This window comes from Pocillopora verrucosa, chromosome 11 (genome assembly GCF_036669915.1).
Source record: "Pocillopora verrucosa isolate sample1 chromosome 11, ASM3666991v2, whole genome shotgun sequence".
NCBI classification, from domain to species: Eukaryota; Metazoa; Cnidaria; class Anthozoa; order Scleractinia; family Pocilloporidae; genus Pocillopora; species Pocillopora verrucosa.
Window position 1 is genome coordinate 14,281,075 of NC_089322.1, and position 24,782 is coordinate 14,305,856.

General features: G+C 37.5%; 1 protein-coding gene and 1 long non-coding RNA gene across 2 annotated transcripts; one reads left to right on the forward strand and one right to left on the reverse strand.

Moving 5' to 3' along the window:
• The first annotated feature begins 1,059 nt into the window (after positions 1-1,059).
• Positions 1,060-20,934, forward strand: LOC131794493 (neurogenic locus notch homolog protein 2). Its single transcript, XM_059112007.2, has 33 exons — positions 1,060-1,208; positions 2,821-3,357; positions 3,732-3,845; positions 4,176-4,454; positions 4,896-5,057; positions 5,397-5,533; positions 5,744-5,897; positions 6,319-6,486; positions 6,845-6,981; positions 7,198-7,390; positions 7,817-7,972; positions 8,526-8,645; positions 8,793-8,906; positions 9,133-9,696; positions 9,782-9,889; positions 10,196-10,318; positions 10,963-11,499; positions 12,119-12,208; positions 12,675-12,791; positions 13,210-13,326; positions 13,829-14,395; positions 14,769-14,882; positions 15,247-15,366; positions 15,716-16,276; positions 16,572-16,697; positions 16,870-16,989; positions 17,434-17,631; positions 18,054-18,202; positions 18,422-18,560; positions 18,812-18,901; positions 19,062-19,128; positions 19,571-19,769; positions 20,235-20,934. Exons 1-33 carry the CDS (start codon positions 1,118-1,120, stop codon positions 20,292-20,294), a joined length of 6,528 nt encoding a protein of 2,175 aa, XP_058967990.2. The 5' UTR covers positions 1,060-1,117; the 3' UTR covers positions 20,295-20,934.
• LOC136277045 (uncharacterized) lies at positions 18,791-24,782 on the reverse strand. The gene is made up of 5 exons (XR_010715753.1): positions 24,703-24,782; positions 24,117-24,148; positions 23,737-23,784; positions 21,760-21,824; positions 18,791-18,913 (listed from the first exon to the last, which is right to left on the reverse strand). It is a non-coding gene; the product is annotated as an uncharacterized lncRNA (long non-coding RNA).

The window sequence follows — 24,782 nt, forward strand, 5'->3', positions numbered from 1 at the left end:
TATTTTAAACAAATTCTATATCATATATGTAAATTAAGAAAAAATCATAAATAAACTAACATAACGAAAATTCTTGTGTCAATGATTAATCATTAAACAATTCCTAGAGAGAATCTCGGTCTTCGCCTCATAATCCAATGTTATCAACATTATATGACACATTACATGCCGTGTATGTCAATCTCTTGATCTACGGACCTGTACAATAAGTACACAGCCTGTTCCCAAGGATCTCTCTCTTGTCTCTCCCGCGCGTAGCCTGGGAATAAGAGTCCGGATTAATCATCAACGCCCGGAGTAAATAACGTAACAGAGCAATAAAAAGGCGCAACCTGTAGTAGTTCAAGAACATTTTAAGTTAAATTTTTGATAATTAATGGAAATTTTTGAAGAAGTCATTTTTGTTTCATTGCTTTGTTTCGTGGAATTGGTTATTTTCCTGTTCTTGTGACCTGGTGAGCGAGGACATTGAACCTCTCCCAATCTACGTCACGACAGTTATTGTTGTATAAACTGCTTTTAATCGAAATGAACAACTTAAAATAGTAAATTGCAAGGACGGACAAATGTCAAAGACAAAAGAGTGAGTCAGAAGGGAACGAGGAAGCTTAAGGACGGAGGAAATTTACTAAGATTACAAATAACAAACTTGAAAAAGTACAAAACATATCGCAGTTTCACCCCTGTTCTTTCCAAACGGACCGCAAACGATCCACAGATCATAAATATATCTTTCAGTCAACCGGAAAAACAATTATTTGTTGTGAGTCACAGGCAACCATTTAATGATCTTCTCGTAATTATCGCTCAGAATTTATCAGAATTCTAATTGATAAAAGTTTAGGATTTCCACGGAGTTACATAGCCCAGGAATATTCATCTTAAGTGCGAGATTTGTCATTACCTTCTGGTCTAATATCGATGTCTTTGTAGCCTGAAGTTTCCGTTTGCTTTTGTTTGTTTCATGACGACACTTGGATTGATATATTGAGTGATAAAAAATACGTGAATATGCAGATTTATGGATATTTGTGATTTTTTTTACACTTGCGATAGAACTTACAAGCCAGAGAGCAAAGTGAAATCTTTGCGCCGCTCTTAACCCAACCTGAGAAAAATGGCACTCAAAAACAAAGCAAGGATATCATTATTGTTATTGTCTTTTAACTTGTTATTGTTCCTATGGATCAGGTCAATTAGTAGCGAAGGTAAGTTTATGTTGTTTAAAATGACTTCTGTGGTTAGCACTTCGTGTGAAATTATTTAGATACTCTCATGGTTTTCGCTTGCGATGTCTTCGGTGTGATTAAATTGCTTTGTTACGAGAGCCTGCTGATCTGCATGTAAATTATGCAAACACAAACAGAATTTAGCGTCCCCTAACAGAATACAGACTAAAATTGTAAAGGAAACGTTTATTTGCCAGCTGAAAATCTCGATAAGAACGAGGGAAGTAAGTGACAAGTATGGGCATGTAATGTGGACAAAAATTCAAACTATTCTTAAATCAAAACACGTAATAACCCAGTTATTTTCACTTTAAACTTGATTTGAATTAGTACTACGCACGGCCAAAAAAATTTGACTAATTTCCGGATAAATGTGACGTTACAGAACTTCAAGGTTAACTAACTGAAAGTTAAGTTTCGCTACTTGTCGAGCACGTGCATCGCTCACAATGGAGTGAAACCTAGAAAAACGACTGTTAATGGCTAGTCCCTCTAACCCTAGATTTCTTGATGACATCTTTTTACTATGGGATATTTCTATGAAAGAAGCTTACAATTTTGTTGACTTCATCAATACGTTCCACCCTACAATCATGTTTACTTGTGAAACGTAACCTCGCAACAATCACAAAAATCAACGAGGCGGTTAAAAGCAAACTGGAAGGTAATTTGCATATGATCAGTTTAACTGACTCCTAAAGACGGCAGTCACGAAGTTGGGAGTATAAATTACAGATATTGCTCGTGGTTTATGGTTAAAAGAGAAATTAAAACTGTGAATTAACAGAGGCGGCGAATTCGGCATGTTAGTAACGAACATGTAGCGAACTCGACGAGTAGCGAGACCTGCGTAAAGCGTTTTTCATTGCAATACGAATAACTAACTACTTTAATCAACTGAACCAGAACTAAAACTAATTGAACGGCTTTTCATCGGAAGCGGCGTAAAAGCTACGTGCAGAGGAAACTAAGGGGGCCGGGATATATAAAAAAATCCTGCTCACGTTCCACGGTAATTTAATGAGAAGTTTTAAAGTCTGTGTCCTATCCATTATTTGGGAGAGGTGCTGACGCTTTCATCGACAAAAACTTGTTTTCAGCGTCTCGCTTCATCGACAGACCCTTGGAACAAGATTGTAATCAGCAGAGCTGAAAGAGTGCCGTCATATCTGAATAACAACTATCTGAATATAACAACTGTGACGTAAATACTCTGTGGTTTTCGAAGTTACCTAAACGACTTGGTGGTTTCCAACATAAATTGAGATATATTCAACTTTGAAGAGCACTTGATTGTAATAGATTTAAAGTCGTAGGTTTATTTTAAAAGAAGGACACTGGTCGTTTTAATTCGCGGCAACCCCTCTTCATTTTGCTCATGCTCCTCAATTTGAATAATCAATATCACTCTTCTTTACTTAAAGAGTTGGAGGGGGGAGGAGTGGGGAGAGGTGAGAGGAGGTTAGGGAGACGACTTGTTCTTTCTTTGTTTAAAAACCCGTACGCCCGAATCGATGAGGCATTCAATTCATTCGGGACTTTTCCTCTTATCCTCTTTTATTTATTTATTTATTTATTTATCTTTTTTCAGCCATTTGTTCCACAGAAATGAATGTCGTATTTTCTGTGGAAGGATCCTACACACTGGGCGAGGTTAACTTCCAAAATATCTTCAGCTTTATCTTTAATTTATCGAGCAACTTTGACTTGGCAACCAATAAAACATGGATCATTACACTGGCTGGAAATGAGACGAGGGTCTATAAAACGAAAGAAGACCTGAAAAATGCCACAGCGCCGCATTTTCCAAACAGTTCGCAAGTGTCTTTGGGTAAATTACTGGAATCAGTCAGAGATTGGCTATATGGCAATTACTCGCGATTGGATGTTGCTACTATCGTTGTCGTTATCACTTCTCAGAAGTCTGATGACGACATCGCTATTCCAACAATTAACTTAAAAAACTCCAACGTAACTTTGTTTTCTGTGGCAATTGGGAGCCAGGTGTCTCTGGGTCAATTAAGCGAGATCGCTTCAAATCCCAAAGAACACCCCTTGTTGCAGGCTACAAATACGATGGAGCTATCACAGAATTTTAACCTCACTTTGGCTAGGAGAATATGTGAAGGCAAGTTTTTTTTTTAAATGAACCATTTTATCCATTTGTATTTTTGTCCTTAGCTTTTTTTGTAAGCCCCAAAATATTACAGATGTAGTGGTACATGATCGTAAAACGTCTTTATTAGTGCTAATCTCGTGACTGTTTAGATATGACGTCACATTTATATGAAATATTGATATTAATTTTAAATTGTCAAAAAAAAAATTTTAACATTGTTTATAGTGCCGCTTCTTCATAAAAGCTGTAAACACATTGGTCGGATCCGAGTTTCATTATTTGTCAAGTTCCTGTTGTAAGATCAAAGATTACCAAAGGAATATCCTTCTCACATGTTTTAAGTGTGATTTGAAATGACTGTGGTACCTAAATTTATTCCACAGTTGTCGACAAATGTGTCAGCTCTCCATGTAGTAACAATGGGAATTGTACTAGCTTTACTGGTGGTTACAAATGCACTTGTCCGCCAGAACTTCAAGGAGACAACTGTGAGATGAGTAAGTAAAACTAGGAGACTTTTTCATTACTTCCTGTTTTGAGATTATTAAGAGATCCGTTTCAAACCCTAGCCACAGTTTTTCGCAGCGTTTATGGTTGTATTCTTAAGCAAGGGACAAGGAGGCCTGGGCACTTTCTCAGCGCCTCGTTTCACTTAGGTGTAGGATTTAGCAGGAGGTCGAAAGTTGTCAGGGAACCCTGACGATGCTGAGATTTTTCTAACATCATTGCGTAAATATACCATTCATCGCCTTATCTAAGGAACTTATGTTTTTTTTTTCATATTCAATTCTAATGCCTATTTTTTTTTTTTTTTTACTTTTCCAAAGGTATATCTGTGGAATATCTGCTACTGGGTTGCTTCACGAACGCCTCTCAGACCATTCCATCCCTAGAGTCAGACAATGCAACATACCTTGATGGCGATTTTGAGACCAGAGAAAATGTGGTCAAGAAATGTGCTTTGGAGACTGCCAAGAAAGGCTATAAACTGTTCGTTATGCACAACTTAAAAGCTTGCCACTCTGGTCCAGATGCACACCTCATCGATTTTACGGATTTGGAAGGTTGCGGTCCAGGAAATGAAGACGAAGTGTACCTCGTGGGAGGTGAGATCATAAAAATCGAATTCGAGCTCTTCACCCTAATCACTCATCTGCTTTATTACATGGCTCCAAAGGGTGTCCATATTTTTCAACGCTTATTCTAGATCTGTAATTGATGGATAGGGTTTTGAGGAAAAGGCAATTTTTCCTTGTCAAGGGATGATCAATATTTAATATAATATGTTAACATGCCGGAAAAGCAACGTATTAGCCGTTAAAACAATGTTCAATTTGGATTTCTATGCCTGCAACTAAAAACAAGCTTTGGTGACCTCCACTTTCTATTTCCTGATTAACAATTAGCAAATTAGAGTTCACCTATTCTGTAGATTCAGAGCCACCTAAGCTTTTGAAGCAACGCAAACGTTGTCGCTTTGATCAAACATTACCAAGGATAAGTTTCAGCCAATTTCAATAACGCTGATCGTGCTTCTCTTTGGCTAGCTAAGTGTGGTGACCTACTCAAAGATGGCCTTATTCATTTATCGAGCTCAACAATCCAAGGATCATCCTACAACTCTTCCTGGCGAGTTCCTCTTTTAGATGGCGACTACTCTTGGTGTCCAAAGGAAGACGACCCAGTCCGGAAACTTAAGGTTGATCTGGGTAAGTTTCTTAAAATAAATGTGGATTTTTAAGGGTAATACCGAGCTCGCTACTGAGTTCGACTTGGGGTAGAGTATAGGCGTGGAAAATGCAAAAACCGTAAGTTCGATTTCTTAGGAAGACTCGGATGATTTCATTCTCCCAGGCACGCTGGTGGTCCTTGACTCAAGTCCTCTAAATTGATGCTCACTGGATTCGGTTGAGACGAGTTAAGCAATTAGGCTACATACACCCTCTGTAAATAGCCGAGTTAAAACGATTTGGACAGTCTTAATAACGTAGGTTATAGTATATGTTAGAGATCGAAATTTTCTCTTATGCTGAAACATTGTTTTCAAGGGCGAGAGACTTATTTGAATAAAGTGACCTTACAAGGTAAAAAAGATTCTGCGGACTATCCTGACAACTACTGTTTTGGTTCCATTGTCAATGGCGGTCAAGAACGAGAGATCATTCGAAACGAATCTACTTGTCTGGTAAGAAATGCATTTAATGATGAAGGTAGTGCATCTAACGCAACCCATCAGTTAGCTAGACAGATTATAAGTTATTTAATCATTTATTAGTTATCAATCGATTGATCGCCAACAAACAACAAAGTAACGAGTTCGGTGACCAACTTAAGAATAACAAGTTTTGGCAAAATTGATACTGCTTTGGCATTGATGTTATCATTTCCTTTATAGATCAGCCTCTCCACTGCTAGTTCAAACGCTAAAACAGAAGTCACACCGAGTCTTGGGTCACTAGAAGCCCAATATTTGAGTTTTAGTCCTTGGAGACCATTCAAGGGTGATGGGTTGTGCCTGAGAGTAGACGTGTTTCGAAAATACAACACATGTATGGCATAATTTATATCATCTCAGATTTTTGTGTTAAATGTTTAAAAGTACGTAGCTACGTCACAATCTGAATATTTGTTCTTCTAAACTAATTGAAATGCCTTTTGCCTTTAAAAAATTCTTTGGCACCGGGAAAAATTCCATGAATTGGCGTAGACAAGATTCTTTAAATCTGTGAATTGAGTTTGATATACGTTCTTGGTTTACTGTTTCTTTGTTTGACTTTATATATGAAAGTAGAAACGATGTTAAAAAAATGTTACAGGATATAAAAAACCAAGCTAACTATTACTATTTTAAAAAATTTTTAGCAGATCGCCAAATTTTCTGTATGACTTATCAATGTTCCATTTTGCCACACAATCGGTATAAAAATTTTTTCTAAAAGTGAATATTTCATTTCATCCTTTGTATCACAGCAACCAAAGTTTCAGTTTTAAGGGAGGCAGGTAACCTCATCATATGCAATCATTCAAATGTTCGCTCAGGATTCTCTTGTCCTCCATTGATCGACGGACCTGTGGCTTGGTGTCCTGATCAATCCGTTGCATTGCCGTTTCATCATCACTTCTTTCAAATGGATCTCAGTTAGTATTTTAATTTCTTCTTCTATACTCGATGGCGAAAACGTTGTAATTTAACGGCCTCTTTGGTTGATGTTTGTTATGTATTAACATAATCTGTGCTTAACTTGTTTCAATAGTCATGGAAAGCTTGGATGACCTCCATCACTTACGACATGCGTTTGATTCCGGCAATTATGTACATTTATACCCGTTAGGCAACCCAGTCTCACTGTTTATGTGTCACGTTTTGGCAATCGAGGGAATACATGCGCGAAACATTGATGGAACAAAGTGTGGAATAGTGCCGTTGAATTATCAAAAGTGGTAGTCGCTAAAAATTTGTTGACGAAAATGTATTGATAGTGATTTTTTCTTACAGGGCAGCCATTCAATATTTCCAAAGTCGTAGTGCAAGGAGCAAAAGATGCAAGCGAATGGCCATACAAGTTTTGCCTTCGCTACGGCCTCAACGGATCGGATTTGAAGGAATTAACTCAATATCAACAAGAATGTCTAGTGAGTAGTTGGACCCTAGGGAGGGGCGAATATGACCTTGTTTAATGTATTTTACCCTACCCCTCCCCCCTCCTCACCTTCGTCAAAGCCCTCGCTAGGCCATTAGCAATCTCGCTTTTCATGCCGTAAGTGATTTGCAATCTCATATTATATCAGTTCTCTCGCTTCGACCACATCAACAGTTCATCTGCCCTTAAAAATATCTCTCCTTTCTAGCTGTTCAAACAAACCAACGAAGACCTGAGAGGGAACAGTAAACGTCCGAGGAAATTCTCAGTTCCTCGACTGGTTCAGTCAGTCAGCGTGCAGCCTAAGTATGCCACATTTGGTACGAATGATGGTTACTGTGTCAGGACAGAAATGACTGGCTGCGTTACAACCACAGTTGATGGAGAGAAAGTTACTGAAGGTGAAAATAATATAATATAATCAATTTTTAATCCAGAGCATAAAACTATTTCTTTCTTAGCGTGAAGCCCTCAGTGGTTACTTCGGTGGTAGGTCTCCTTCCGGCCATTATTTCATCGATTCAAAATGAAGTTTAAATTAAGTTAAGTAGTCAAGCCATATTTTTCATTTATTAAAGATTGATTTAGAAGAGATGACTGGTGAGAATTGTTTATCCACAAAGCGCGTCCGACGGCATAATCGGGTATAATATCTTTATGAAACATAAAATTACTGGTATGGCAAGCAGGTGGCGTGCCGTTTTCAGAACAGACATATTTCTACAGCTAAAGCTGACCCAGAATGCTTGACGTTCTGTGTAATAAACTAGAATCCTCTTGAGTATGACCTAAAATGATCGTGGTATTACTTTTCTTTGTCAATGCAGGATGTACGCACAAGACGACAAGAGGCAAATGCTGTGTGTTTCCTTTCATCTATGAAGGCCAAATGAAATATTCTTGCATTAAAAACAATCACAACCAACCATGGTGCGCAACTACTGACAATTACGACAAAGACAAGCTTTGGGACAATTGCAATGGTACTCGCAACTTTGAAACATTACTGGATATTTTTTGAAGAAGTAACAAAAATATTTTGAAAAAGTTCGCTTTTCCATAGGATAGATAGCTTTCCATATGGTTGTCAATGATGTCAGTAGAAAGATAAAAGCTAAGCGTGGTTAAATATTTATTAATTTCGGCTTCGAAAGAAATTTTATTCTTATGGTGTATCATCGACAACGAGGTTACATAGGGTTAGCGTAAAGACTCCTATTATCCCTCAAAAAGATCAACAGTCGATCGTATAGTCTGATCTTCCGATGCCAATAATCTTTAAAAGAACTGTTGTCCGTGAAAGCGATAGGTATATAAGCAAATGAGAAGAGATCATCACCTGAGTAAAGTGAGGAGCTGTTTTTCAGTCTGGTTCGCGGGAACTAATTGATCAATTCTGCTGCAAAGTCTTTATTTGTAAGACCCAAACCTTCTGCTATAAAAATGTAGGCAGTATAAAATAATGATAATAATTATAATAATAATAAGTTCGCTGGAAGCAGAATTGATATCTAAAATGGCGTTTTGTTGTTGCAGCCACCAGCCCTTGTCACCCAATGGCTTGTCAAAACGGTGGTAAATGCGTGGAGAACTTAATAAAATGGTCATACAAGTGTATTTGTACAGAGAAATATACAGGAAATCATTGTGAAGATGGTAAGTGATAACCACATGTCCATCCATTTTCCTTACAAGGGCTCATCTGGTGTCCCAGGGATCATGTGTTTTCCTTTGAGACCGATGTATTAGAGACCGCAACATACATAATTTCCACAAATTTTATTCTGTGTGTTTTTCTCTCAGATGTAGACGAGTGTTTCAACATTCCCTGTCAGAACGGTGGGAAATGTATCAACAGAAATGGCGATTATCGATGTGATTGTAACCATGGAAACAGTGGCAAGAACTGCCATTTAGGTAAATATATTCGGGCTCCTTACGCTTTCCAAAATGTTGGATAATTTAGGAATATGTAAATGAAAAAAAAATTGCACACATTTTTATTTAAGCAATGTGCATTAACCTAAAAAAAAAATCCTGCATACGTCGCCTAATGTTTGAGGATTTTCACGAATAGATTATTAAAACATGAAGCTAGCGCCAGTAATTAGTTTGTGATAATGAGTATTACTTTGATTTTCAGATTGCAAGGTCAACAAAGTTGATCTGGGGATTCTAATTGATGGCTCTGCTAGCGTGCAGTTCTACGGAAAGGACAACTTTCAGATTATTAAAGATTCTATAAAAACCTTTATACGAACATTCAATGTGTCAAGTAGTTTAACACGTGTTGGAGTTATCGTTTTCTCCACAAATGCCACAGCAGTGTTTAAACTGGACAGTTACACAACTCAGTCAGACGTTGAACAGGCGATTGATAACATAACGTATCCTGCTGGCGGCACATATACTGGAAAAGCCTTAACAAAGGCTGCAGAAGATTTGTTTGGGCCAAACTCGGTACGATCAAGCAATGTTTCCAAAATCCTGGTCGTAGTTACAGATGGTGTTTCCACCGATGACGTCACTCAGCCAGCCGCGCTACTCAAGAACATTAACGTGGTCCCTTATGTTGTTGGAATTGGTTCAAACTATGATGTTTCCCAGCTCGAGCAGATAGCTGTTAATGCCACGAATCGGGTTTTCAAAACTGAATTTAACTCACTTTCGGAAACTTTTATCAGACTTAGAGGAAAGATCTGTCAGGGTATTTATCTTTTTCATAATGTTTGTTTTAATATGAGATTATTGGGGCTTCCTATGATCATTTTCCTCTGTTATTTCATCCGCAGATTTGGATAAATGTGCGGATAATCCCTGTAGGTTTGGTGGTGTTTGTCAAAATAATGGTTTGAATTGTACGTGCGCGCAAGGTTTCCAAGGAGCAGAATGTTCTGAAGGTAGGACGATTAAAATGATGTGTAAGCATGCTTCCATAAAATGACGTCACAGATCTGTTTGATACCATTATACTTTTGCTTTTACTGGTGATATCAAACAATAACAATATCAAACTTCGTTGCACTATTGACAAATATCTCGCACTAGGTCCCTTAGGAAAACAAATGGTTAATTCAGATGTTTCATACGCTCCTAGGAGTTGTGACAATGGGTTTTGATCCAAATTTGTTGTTGTTTCAGTTACCATATTGTCTCTTTTTACACCACTAGAATGTGAGACGTTTTTTTCAATTTTATGCTATCAGATGTAAAAGAATGCTCAAACGTAAGTTCCAACTGCACTTTTGGAAAACGTTGCACTGAGACCTTTGGTGGGTTTGAATGTACATGCGCTAATAGTTCTCTGTACGGTGAGAATTGCACCAGAGGTGAGTGATTTTAAGGAGCTTTATAATTATGATTGTTCACCAAGGAGGAGGTTAATAGTAGTGGAGAATTACCGAGCCAAATATCCACCACTTTCACCAACACTTAGGAGAATAATTACTTTAGCATAAACCACACAATAAAATACAACTTGGTTTATTCCTGCAAAAATTGGTCGGAAATTGAATTGATGGCGCGCGATTTTGTGTCTTCGGAGGTGAATAGTAATTCCTAATCACTTACTGACCAGCCAATCAGCACGTGCGAAAAGCACTATTCACCTGTGTGGTCTATGTGGACTATCTTTATTGCAGAAACAACCTACCTGAGAGTGAAAACATAATGAATTATTTTGTAAACAGCCAAACAAACAGAAAAAAAATTTTAAAAAATGAAACAAACAAATAAAACATAAGAAAAATAGAAACTGGATAGAAGACTAGATTTCTGAATCTAGCTAGTTGACACAAAAATGATCTACTGGTCTACTGAGACGCTGATAATTTCATTGACCAAGAAGTAGACATAACGACGTATACAGAAAAAGAAACACATTAAAATATGCAGACGTACACAATGACCAACTGATATACTATAACCATACCTTAAAGAATAATTAACTTTCTGATTGAATTTTGCTGTTCAGATTGCAGCAACAATGGCTCCACAGTACTGTTTCTTTTGGACAGAGGAAAAAATGTAGGACAAGACAACATAAAGCATCAAATCGAGTTCATCATCTCGGTGGCATCTTCCATTTCTATCGTAGACGTTGCAGTCATTTCCTATGCAACTGATGCTGATATTGTCATCAGACCTGGGCAAGCATCGAATTTAACCGAATTTTCTGAAACTTTACGCAGCGCGAATTATTCCATGGGTTACATGAAGAACTTGGGTGTAGCATTACAGAAAGCTCAAGTGATTGAAGAAATTTATAACCACTCAAAACCAGCAGTCGTAGTTGTGATGATAATGGGGAAATCAAATGATGATGAAGCGCCATATGCGGCAGAATTGAAACAAAGAGGTGTTACTGTTGTAGCTGTACCCTTGGATAACAATTATAATCTAGCAGAGTTGAACTTGTTGGTGTCAAAGCCATCTACGGACCACATTTTGGCGACGGACGTTTCAAATTTGAAGCATTTCGTTAGTAGAACAAGAGACGCGGTTTGCAAAGGTACTTATGACACGTGGCAAGGGTAATCCTTCACTTGTTTTGATTGTTGAGGGGAATAGGAGGGGTCATGTAAATTAGTGGTTATTTTAATTAAACCTTCAAATAAGATTTTGCAAAATGAGACAGTGCTAAAGAGGCAACTCTTGAACAGAGGGGAACAGTGATAGTTAATATTAAAAAAAATTCGTTGATTTCTAGGGACAAACTAATTATTATTTTGGCCGTGATGAGGAACAAAGTTAAGGTTGAGGAAGTTTAAAGACGCATTAATGAGGATGTGTGAACCTATGCTTTGTGTTAGAACTTGTTGTTGCCTTCAGTCGCCAAAAATGCGTTCCCATGGCAGGATTAGGAAATTGTTCTCCTACACCTTTCTTCTGCACGCTTTGTAAGTTTGCGGCCACCAAATTTTTAATTGGTTACTTAAAGAATTATAATTATTAATTATCAATAGAGAGGATCATAGATCATACTGCAAGAAAGAAAACTTGCCAAAAAAAAAGTGTTCATTAAATCATAAGAGTTGAAACATGATCATGTATGTTACAGGGAAGTTTTTCTGAGACAGGCTTCTCAAAATTATACGAAAAGACAGTCTCTCTCTCCTTCTTATCGTCAGCTTGGAAACCATGCACCAGCTCAGACTGTCCGCCTACGCACGAATGTAAAAATAATTATGGACAAGATGGAGGGTTTCGCTGTATTCCGCGTGAGTAAAAGGAAAAATATAGATATTATACTTGCTTGATAACCTGAACTTTGTAGATGAAAGACCACATGGGGATTCTTTCTTATTGATGGCATTCACTTCAGGTTAAGGAGAATAATGGACTCTGTAAGTGACTCATGTCCTTTCATTTAAAAGCCCACTCTCAGCTTCACAAAGCCTCAAAACAAGATAAAATCCATATTTTAAAATAAAGTTTTGACTCTCTTTAAATTTTATTTAAGAAAGAACAGCCTGGTTAAATGCAACATTTCCGCGAAAAGCGTTTCTATCTATCACGACACTGGCCCTTATATTTGGGTATTTAAATCCTCTTTATCTGGCAGTTTTGGTGAACTCTATGAACACCAATCGTCGTTCGGGGTTCTTTCATTTTTTGCAGTCATTAAACATGTTGAGTTGAAACCGCTGATATTTGAATCAACAAAAAACTACTTTTTTTTTTCAGCCCCCTCTGTGTGTGAGCCTAACCCTTGCAAGAATGGAGGAAAATGTCAAATTGTCGGCTACAACGTGCACAATTGCACTTGTCCAGCGGGAATCGGAGGTGTGAACTGTACGGAAGGTCTGTATTACGTTGGTTTTTAACCTTGCAGATAAAAATCAAGTCAACTTACTAGCCAGAAAGCCTATCGGTCAAGAGCAATGACATGTCTTCCAAAACGATACAACATAAAAGTCTAATTGTAACGAATCATATGAAAGTAGAGTGGCTAGAAAGAATCAAAGAAACACTCAAACAACAAATTAAGAGGGACGCAAATCAGCATTAAACCTTAGTGGTCTGAGGTGGAGTGCCGTTGTCTATAGATAACTTGTCAGTATCTTACAAAAGCGATCAGGCAGCAATGGAGGTAACGTAACATTACCTCTCTGAAAGCATACACCTAGAGTTCACTGATAATTTAGGAAGTTTTCTCATTAACTTAATAGGACGTTCTTATGTAATTGAGTATTTTATTTTTGCGACACATGCATTGCAGATATCGTAAACGAATGTGATTCAGCACCCTGCAAAAACGGCGGGACTTGCCGGGATCTCCTGGGGGCTTTTACATGCAATTGTACAGAGGAATTTTCTGGAAAGCAGTGCGAAATTGGTAAGTGCTTTTTGCATGTCTCATGCGTTGGAAATAGCTTAGAATATTTCCAGTTTTTCATTTACGTACCTTATTACTCACGGACTGACTGACTAACTTGCAACCAGGCCCTCATTAAGAATGATGCATGATGCGCGTTTCTCTGTCCGCGGGAGGGTTGGAGGCAAGGCGCTGGAGTCAGGGAAAAAGTTTGCAAGAGGTCAGGCGTTGTCAATGCTATTTTCGAAAAAAAAAAAAAAGCTCGTGCAATCATTAACTGGGAGGACCTTCTCGCAGTCTTCTGACTGAGTGATTGAATGGTTGGTTGAATGTTTTAAACCAAGAAAGGATAAAGTTTACGTCCTCTTTTGTCTTCTCTCCAATGAATGATCTGGCAAACTGTATGTTTGAAAAAGTGTCACTTTTTTCCGCTACCACGCCCTTTTCTATAAATTTGGAAAAGATGCTGAGTGTATCATTCAAATAAATCTTTAAATTTATGTCACCTTTTCTTTTGCTTTAGCTTGTTCAAATAAACGATTCAATTTGGTCTTCTTGGTCGACGGATCTGGTAGCATAGAACTCCAAGGAAAGGGAAACTTTCAACGTTCCAAAGACTTTTTGATTGCTCTCGTACGAGAATTTGAAATTGGTCCGGACCAAACCAACGTTGCCACTGTTCTGTATTCGCAACACTATCGCATCATCCATCACTTAGATACCTTTAAAACATTGGTTGGAGTAGAGAACGCAATTCAAGGCATGGGTTTTCCATCAGGTGGTACACGTACTGGGCAAGGTTTAAACGTGATCCGCAACGAGATATTAAAAAATTTAGGAGCTGCCAGAGAAGATGTTCCTAAAATTGTGGTTGTTTTGACTGATGGATTGTCTAAAGACAGTGTAGTTGGTCCATCTCGTGCTCTCCGAGATATGGGAGTGACAATTATTACTGTCGGTGTTGGCTGCTGTTTTTACAAGCCTGAGCTAAACGAGATGGCTACGGATCCTGATAAAGATCACGTTTTTGAAGCTAAATTTTCAGATCTACCAAAAATTGTGGAGTCTCTTCGTGAAAAGATTTGTTCTGGTAAGCAGATAGATGTATTTCGAATTAAAAGACCTTTGTCTCAAGGAACCTTTGATATGGAAGCTAGCATAAGTTCAGTATATTTTGGTTTTTTCAAATGAGTTGATTATGCAAGTTACCCCCTCTGACGCAGCCCCCTTTGCTCGTTAATATCATTTCACTCAGGCTGCTGTCAATTAAGGCATTCCGCTGCCAAGTAAACGTATGAATGGCTACTGGTGGCATGTTCGATGGAAGACGTTTTGCCTATATTTTTAATATGTTTTTCGTTTTTCAATACAAAGTATATTGCTGCGTAAAAACGCAGCATTAGATGGGCGTTTTATTCCCTATGTATGCATTTTCATCATTTTTTTGTTCCATTACACTGCAGCTGTAGACGTTTGCAGAAATAATCCGTGTGAGAATAACGGAACTTGTACCAGCTTACGGGATGGTTTTCAATGTAATTGTTCATCAAGTTGGACAGGAAAGAATTGCTCAATTGGTGAGTTAGACAAAAACGTTTTATGGCTTCTTTTCTTTCACTTGTACCTAACACATTTCTTATTCAGGATTTAACAATACTTGTAAAAGGTTCCTTCAAATAGCTTCACCTGTCTTTGATGACACTACGTGCAACTACTTAAGCAGTGCAGTTTCAACTGAGTATTGAAAAGAATTCGTACATTGCTATATTTTTTTTAATTGCTTAGTGGTTGTGCTAGAAAAAACTCCCATCGCCTTCTCAACCAGTCAGTCACTTATGACTTAGAGAATAGCAAATATCTATTACACCCTTTTCTCGGGCTTCAGGCAGTTTGTTGGTTGCCTTCTTTAAAATTTTTTTTTTATTTTTGCACTTTCCGTAGATGTCGATGAGTGTTCTACCAATGCGACAAAATGCAATGAAAACCAAGCTTGTCATAACTATCCTGGAGGATCAAGTTGTCTTTGTAGTGACAGCCGATATGGTTATAACTGTACCATGCGTAAGTAAACAAAAGTGATATATAATGTATTCGTTTTCATTCTGAGGTTATTCTTTAGATGGGAAGAGATTACTCAAGCGCACGGTAGCTTGGAGGCACTCGTCCATTAACAGAACTGTATTACGCATTGCGACTTTCGAAACTGAAATTTCAAGAATTTCCTTTGTGATATTGATTTTCTTTTCATAACCAATATGATTATTTAAATATTGGTTCTACGGTGCTAGTAGAAATGCTCTCTAGAAATGAGGGTTTCAAATGGCGGTAACAGATCCGTGATTGCTCTCAAGGCTGAAATCATGACTTAAGGTTATGTTCGTCTTTCTTTTCATTTTGCTTGTATTTTAAGGTTGCAATCAAACCAAGGCTGATGTTGCTTTCCTCGTGGATAGCTCTGCCAGCATTAACCAGGGAGACAAAAATAACTACCAACGAATCAAAGATTTCATCGCAGGATTTGTCAAGTCTGTAGTTATTGGACAGAACGACACCAGAATTGGACTTGCCACCTTCTCCTCGCAAAACAGTTTTAGAGTTCATTTCAATTTTACTGAATATTCCGCCACAGAAGAGTTGGTCAATGCTGTACAGAGCATTCCTTATGACGCAGGTGACACCTATATGGGCGCCGCACTGACTCGAATAAGAACAGATATCTTCAGCATGGCCAGAGAGGGAATTCCCAAAATTCTCATCATTTTAACAGACGGTAAATCGCAAGACAAAGTGTCAGTTCCATCGAAAAGTCTACGCGATGAAGGTGTTCATATCATCTCAGTTGGTGTTGGTAATGCTGTGTACAGTGAGCTCGCAGATATGGCGTCTGAACCTGATAAAGAGAATATCTACAAAGCAACGTTTGATTCTCTTAGTAACATTTTTGGAACTTTACAGGAAACTGTTTGCAAAGGTAATTGGATTTTTAGAATAAATACGTGGGTGAGGTTACTCTTTTCCGGTAAGGGGAACTTGCAGAAGCGTTTTTTTGCATGTCAGGTTTTTATCATCATTTCTTGGGACCAGAATAACATTTTCTCCTTTTCTCCTTGACTTTTTATAGAACAGATAATTAGGTGGATTACACTTTTCCAGTAAGGGAACTTACAGAAGAGATTTCTTGCATCTGAGCATGTCAGGTTTTTATCATTTTTTTATAGGAACAGTATGACTTTTCTCCACAATTTGTTTACTCTCTCTCTCTCCAGTTGTACAAAACAATACAGACCCTTGTCTAAGCAATCCATGTCAGAATGGAGGAAAATGCGAACGTTTCACCAATAAATTTAATTGTACATGCTTAGCTGGTTTTACTGGAGACAAATGCGAGACAGGTGAGTGAAAGTCGTTTTTAAAATATTGACAAAAAATAGACGTTTTACTTCAAAAAATAAATGTAATGTCCGGCTTATTGGCTGATAGCTGCCATCGATAACGACTAAACAAAAAATGTTTGCCTTCTCGCATTCCTCAGCTGTTAGGTTCTTTACTTTGTTTTGCCTTTAGTTAAAAAACTCGACAAGTGTACTCCTTCGCCGTGCTTAAATGGCGGACAATGCGCAAACACTAATCAGACCTTCCGCTGCTTCTGTGCACGTGGTTACTATGGAAACCGCTGCGAGTCAGGTAAGTAAATTTCTAACTTAACTATAGATCAAAAGCAGTTTTACTTGAGTTATACGTAGCGTTTTCATATCACACTACTATTAAAAAAAAATCACCATCATCATCGTCGTCATTATCACTCCCACCTGAGTTATACGACATGATGTGTCAGCGATTGCTTGTCATTAATCGTATTTTCTTGATGATTCTCATATCACGCATCAGCACACACACACACAAAACCACGCGTCATCATTTCTCACCTTCAATAAGGGCATACAAGTCTCGTATAGCTTTATATATTACCAAAGTTATCGTTATCACACAGGTCGTGTCATCGCGGACCTCGATTTAAAGACCGGTGCCATGTTTTTGATTGCTCAGTGTTTTTAACAACACCTTGCTGTACAGTTTACGTTATGTACCACTGTCAACTTGAAATAATATTTGCGTTTGATCATTCAGGCTGTGGATTTAGAGAGCTAGGATTGAAGATACCCAATACGCGTCGAATCCCAGACAAACACGTGACTTCATCTTCACAGAGGGACACCGGTCACTCTGCTCATCGCGGGAGGATTGGTATCGAAGTTATGGGAACGTGGGATGACGGGTGGTGCTCATCGCAAACAGACACAACGCCTTACATGCAAGTGTTCTTTGGTGCGTATATGTATTTCATCTCTTCAGATCAGGAAAACGTATTAAATAAAGAAATGATGGGCGTATGAAATTTCTAACGTTTAAGTGACATGGGAACGAATTAGTTAGAAATTGATATTCTTATAGCGCGTTGAAGAGGTTCACGTGGCATCATGGAGGTTTAGGACCATTTAATTATTATTCCAAGATGATAGAAATAGGAGTTATCGAAACTGCTCATCTGAAATGGATTAGACTTGTATCACACAGGGAAAAAATGAAACGGCACAAGCACTTACTCGATTTCTTGTTCTGTTTTGTTATTTTGCTTTTTTGCTTTTTCCATTTTTTTGGGTCAACTTCATCTAGTGCCTTTGTCACCCCCCCCCCCCTCTCCCCCCTCCCATCAACCACTCACCTATGAACCTTTTTTTATCGAGCAGAATACCTGACAAATATCACTGAGATTGAAACCGAAGGAGTCGAAGATGAAACGAATAATTTGTGGGTTGAAAGTTACTACGTTTCAACGAGCAACAGCACAGAGGGGAATTCTTTTGTCAACTACACTGAAGATGGAAAAACCAAAATTGTAAGTAGATGATTATTATAATCTGAAATTTTTAACGTCCCCCAAAATAAGTTTAAAGTATTTGTTACTCGATGCTTGATGCTCGATGCTCGATCTATGCGAGTAGCGAGACCAATAACCGAGTATCAAGAGTCTAGTGACGATAATCAACTACAGAGGTTCGATTGTAAAGGATTAAGTCAATCAATTTTCTAAAATGTTTCATCTCTGATTTTTTAGTTCAAAGCTAACACAAGGATTTCCGGGAAAAATGTTTCTCTCCACGGAACAAGCGCTCATTTTGTTCGAATTCATCCACTTAATCACACTGGATTGTTTGCCTGTTTGCGGGTAGCGATGTACGGTTGTGACAAAGGAGGTATCTATAATCTACTTTACGCGTTTTTCCTGTTTTTAATAATTTTATAAGCAGATGCATGTTTTAGTTTTAAAGAATTAAAAGATCTTAGCAGCAATAAATCCGGAAAGGATCGGAACAGAAGCAAACAGCGAATCAATCATATAATTTACATTATTTATTTGCTCATCTACTGATTTATTTGATCAATTTTTTAAAATATCCATACATTTATTTGTTTATTTTTTATTCCACTTTCATTGTCTAACCAGGCGACTTCCAAGAATTCCCAACCACTTTGGCGGAGAGGCTTGACAATGCTGCTTTCGCCAAGGACCCACTGTTTGATACGCATTTAGCTGGTACGTTCCAATCTGTGAAGTTTACCATAATAATCAGACAATTTCGGTTTTCGTAATGTTTCTCTTTGTTATTTTGTTTTCTTTTTTGTTTTTGTTTTTGTTTTTCACCATCTAGAGTAAGTTTTTAACTCGTTGATTTCTATTTTTCAATTTGAAACAGCTATACCAATTGCAGTGTTTGTATTCCTCTTATTGAGTTCGTTATTTTTCCTTTTGCTTCCTCTTAGGTAAGTCAAACAAATATTCCTAACAAAAATAATACTTATGGCAGATTTGTCACGAAAGGCATTGCATTCTTGTGTTGATATAACATACACATATGTAGTGAAGCCATGTTTTTTTTACTGGTTATTGGAGGAAATCTTAAGTAATTATGTACGTTATCAGGCACAGTAAAATTTGGTTAACTCTCGTTTTCCTGGTTAAATTGAGCGGACTTGAGACACGCACCAATTCCTGCCTGTTCTCTGTGGTGCTTCCGCCGATGATAGCCTAATAAAAATCTTCAACGAAGTGACTTAGTCATCTGGTCTTGAATCAAAACAAACTAATGACAACTCAATGGATTATTCAGATAACGTAAAGAGCAGATCAATATCAACAATCAATGTTAACGATTCGCGAATAAATTCAGAATATCCATTCATCCATTTCACTCGTCCTTTTCAGGACTCCTTCTCCGTCAGGGCCGTCAGTGAGAGAAAATATAATTCGATTCGAACAAGAACCACCTCAGCATGGCGCTATTCCGCTTGTCCCTACATATGAAGTTCAGTCCCTCAGCATGGAACTCGGAGAAGAGCCTATTTTGCAAGTGGAGGATGTTAATACCGCCTCGAACGACGCAATTTTCTCCTACGACAACAAGGTAACCCAAACAGCTAGAAAATAATTCACGAAGGGACCATTTTTAATGCTATCTTTTCAGGTTAGAACACAGGAGAGAAAATTGTGACTGCAGTCCCTCCAACAAGTCGAGACCGAAATTTAAACCATTTTACCTGTTCCTCGAATTCAAATCTAAGGGAATTGTTTGGCACATGTTCTGAGCTTTCAGATTCAAGGATCAAGTCTCCGACCTTTCCCATTTACGTTATGGTTGCTTTATCGTGTGAACTGTCAAAGAGACTCTCAGGGACATTCGTTTTTTCTGTATAAGGAAACTTACAGAATACCATATAAATTCAAGGGGTGTTTCTCAAACAGCGATGTATTTCCTTGTGGTAGAAGCTACCCGGACGGAATTTAACTTGGAACTTAAATTTTGTTGCTAAGAATGCCTTATCTAGTGTATGCTTATTAAGTTCTTGTCTCTTTAAATCTCTTCCTCCAGATTTTCAGTTTCGACCGTCAAGTGGGTTTAGCTAGCCAAGGCCAGAGCAATCTCCTATGAGCATCTGAGAACGGTTAATCCTTAAACCCTAACATCAGTTTACGTATTCTCCATACTGTTCTACATACATTTCCTAAGATGTCGACAAGGAGAATTTGTTAAACAAGCAAGAGCTTTTTTAATGAATGATCATTTCCTTTTACTATCGTGACCCTAATGTGTTTATCAGAGGTTATATTGCGAAGAGATGCTAGTCACTTTATGGAAGTCAAAGGGTTAATGGTGATTGTAAAAAAATTTTCCTTCCACATCTTAAAATTCACAACACGCCATGATACAATTTGGCATAATTGGAGCCAATTTAGCTATTTTTGAGATAGAAATATGGCTTGACATGTATAATTCAAAATGACAATTTATAAACATATTTTTAGTTGCAATACACTGCTATATATTAATCATCAAAGGAGATGACTTTTCCTGCAGATTCTAACAGATATAGAAAGAAAAAGGATATCGCTAAAAATGTAATTGTCTTAAAAATCCTGATGCAATTTCATGATAGATCAAATTACTTTTTTACGTTCGGTAAATCTAGTTTTCTTTTGTTTTCAGTATTTGTATTATTGTCCTGTAGTTGTATGATGAATGGAAAATGAATTAAAATTATGTAAGGCTCTTTTAACAATAAAGATGCGTATTCTCGAAAAGGAACATCTGTTTTGAATTGAATTCCAGGTGGGGTGTTTCGCTTTTAAAAACATCTGAGGGAGGGGGGAGGGAGGAGGAGGTCTAACACTAACACGTCCTAATAAGACGCTTACACTTCAGGCTAACTGAATATCGTTGTAACGAACTTTTATGTCTCAATGATCGCAAATAACTGCTTGTTATACAAAGAAGACAAAAAAATAGCCGAATAGTTAACAAAAAAAACAACAACAACAAAAACAAAAAAAAAAACAGCTCAGCTACTGAGAAAACGAACGATACTTAAACGAAGTTTTTACAAGCAAGGCATAGTATGCAACACAAAGATTGCATATAACTTACATCGCATTGGAATGGTCTGATGTATCGAAAATAATAAGGGTATCAGTGGTGGGTTGATGAAGCAAAGCCAAGTAGACAGCAATGATGTCAGGTTTTACGCCTTAAGGTGGCTTAATATGGTTTCTCTACCTTCAAGCTCTAATTCTTTGATCAATCGATAATACCCTCCGGCAAGATCCCTCGAAACGACTTTAAAAAATGGTGCGCAATTATTTCTTAACACGCTCTGACAGTAAGTAATTTTACGCACAGGGTTACCATTGCAATGCGACAGTCTCTTCGAAACACTCTTAGTTTAGGCCTCGTGTTTCTGTACCTTGAAAACCAGTTCGGTAAAGTTTTCATTTATCATTGAAAATACGGCTTAGAGGCATCATAAACAATGAAAACGTTACATTAAGGGAACCTGTGGGCTCCCAGAATATCTGTCTCTCCAATATCGATGACCGATATAATAATGAAAGCAACTAACCATTGAAATCTCTGGTGATGCAGCCCCCGTTGCCTTTTTCCATGAGTTTTGACCGAAGACTTCATCTGGAACACAGAGTAACGGTGCAAACTCCTAAAATAATTATTTGTAAACGACAGGAGGAACACAATTATAAGAAAAATGAACTTTGAATCGAAATAATGGTGAAGATGATTATCAACGAAGATTTATTTTACAGAGCACTTCATCAGCAGCCTTTGAGACAGCTGACTCTTAAAACGAGTAACCATGTTATCAATGTTCAAACGGTAACCAAAAAAAGAAAACTTTCTTTGAATTGCTCCTCTGGGAATAAATTGATTCTTTTCTAACGAAGTGGAGAAAGAAGATAACAGGTACTTTACATGTATTTCAGAATCCAAAACCGTTTTCTATAACCTTTGATGATTTCACTTGGAATCGAGCCAATAAGAAGACAGAAACATTGTGGACGGACAACCATCTGACTCCACTTAGAGTAATATCTGAACAAGCAAGTTGAGTTAGGAGTTTATAATAAGTTCTGTCATGACACCCAATTCAACACACTAACATTCTATGTACACCATCACGACCTACATTATGTAAGCGAAAAGGACTATGGGACATGAGTGAGAACCGCCCATGTCGTTACAAAAAGCGTGCTTTGATCAAAGTCGTGTTCAGAGTCAATCCTATTGTTTTGTTGGTCGTCAGACCCCAAACAGCACAAACACGGTTAAAAATTCAAACGGAAGGTAACTGAATCATTATATTTTATGATTTGATACAACACCGCTAAGTTTTAAACGTTCAACGTGTTGCAAATGAATATAATTACCTTTGGCGATAAATATTTCGAAAGAGAAATCTTTAGTGAAAATGATTGCTCGCAGCGTAAGTATTATTTTTAGGAAAATAAAAGACGAGAATGATTTACATATATAATTGCAATAATTGTAATAGTGATAATATTCAGTAGAAGAAATAAACAAACAACAATCATACCGGCAATAATTTTTGAATGTTGATAATCTATAGAGGATAAATATGTACGCAGCTTAAATATTTTACACAACGATGGCTGATCAGCCAATTAACATTTTGTTCTTTCTGTCAATCACATATTAAGTTTATGACATCGTTCTTTCAAATAAACCAATCATACGGTCGCCCCTCGACGTTTGCATCTATCTGGTGACAAATACCATAAAGTTTAATGACGTTTTAGATTATTTAAGTCGACAGCTGTCAAAATGTACCTGTAGTCCTTTTGCAAGCTTCTGAAACTTTAGCATTTACAACAGTTTCTTATTATCTTTTTATCTCATGTCTATCGAAGCCGTTTGACCAGAATTAGAATCACTGCGTGGACAAAAAATAATGCCACTTCAAGGCAATAAGTTTGAAAATAATCATTTAATTACGAACGGAAGGTGCACAGAAATAGGAGTAATTACTGCGAATAAAAACAACGGAGATGATGATTATTAGCGAAGAGTAATTATGCAGAGCACAGATACAAAAGCTTGACAACCGAATTGTAAACTATTAATCATGTTTTTAATGTTCCAAACGGTAGCAGAAAAAATTCACCTTTCTTTGTTTTTGTCGGATTTGCATAACATCCGAGCATTCTCCCAACCTCCCGCGTGTCTAGAAGTCTCTCAACCTTCTGAGCTTTTAGATACGGCTACATAAACACGGAAGTGTTCTTAATTGCTTTTACAAAATATTTCTTTTTAATAACACGAAAAATGAAGGAAAATGTTGTGCATTTAGTTCCTGTTTGATATAGATTTTTTAAATACATGCCCTGGACGACAATTCTCCCCATTAACCATCAAATCGCGCATCTGACGACAAAGAAACCCTTTAGATTTGCGTTATAAAATTCAAGTCAAGTTAAAATTTGTGGCAAGCGCTTGTTCGTACTTTGGTAGAAAAATAGCAAAGTATCTGAAATATACAGTTACTTAGGAAATAACTTCAACTCACCAATCAGCCAATGCTATCTGGATTATTTTATCAGCATGTCTTGTGAAGCTGCAAGCATCATTTATATTGTGATTCTAAGGGTTTTAATTGGCTGAAATGCCTTGATTAATTAAATATTATATATGGGTTGGCTAAGATAACGTGTAACAACGAGTTAGACTCCCGATTGAAACAACTACAACTTGTACCTAATTCACCATTTAAAATCATAATTAGTTAAACCGGGTTTAACTGATTGAAAATCAAACACAGAACTGAATTTTTCACGGGATTAAAGTTGTCGCTAACTTGTATTTCGATTTGTCAATTTTTAAGTAGACAAAAATCGTTTGAAGTCGACAAAAATCGTTTGAAGCACCACAGTTTCTTTAGAAACTTACCTTCGTTATTCCTACATCGGTTGGTGCAGCTTCTATGAAGAAAACGAGAATGAACTGTGTTTAACAAAACAGCTTTAAAACATGTTTAAGCTTTGTTGTAAAAGCCCTTTTCGTAATTCCTTTATGAATAGCTGATTTCCTTCTCATGATTTAGAATAACTAAAAAAGTCTGCCTTGCCAAAACAGCAGACGATTTTTTTTTTCTGAGATTTTGATGAGAGCCTCAGAGAACCCACCAACCTACAAATGGCATAGGCAACCAAAAACCACCTTAAATGATTTTGGTTTCCCAATAACAGTTAGTCGCCTTGTTGGCCAGTTAGTCAGACTAGCCATTTTTTAGACTGTTAATCAGCTAGCTAACTAGTGAATCATTTGTTCCATTATTCAGACAGTCAGCTCAGGCTGTCTGTTTGCCAATCAACTATACATTTAGTCAGTTAGCCAATCAGTCATTCGGTCAGTCAGCCTGTCAGTCAGCTACTTGGTCTGTTAGCCAGTCAGTCAATCAGACAGTGAGTCAGAAGGTCTAAATGTAATTTTTTCCAACAGGACATTAAAAGTGTAGAGGGTAGCAGATCCTTACCAGTGAGGAGATCTCACTGGGTCGATTCTGTTAATAAATTTCTCCAATCCGGATATCCTGAGTCTTTATCTAATCAAGAC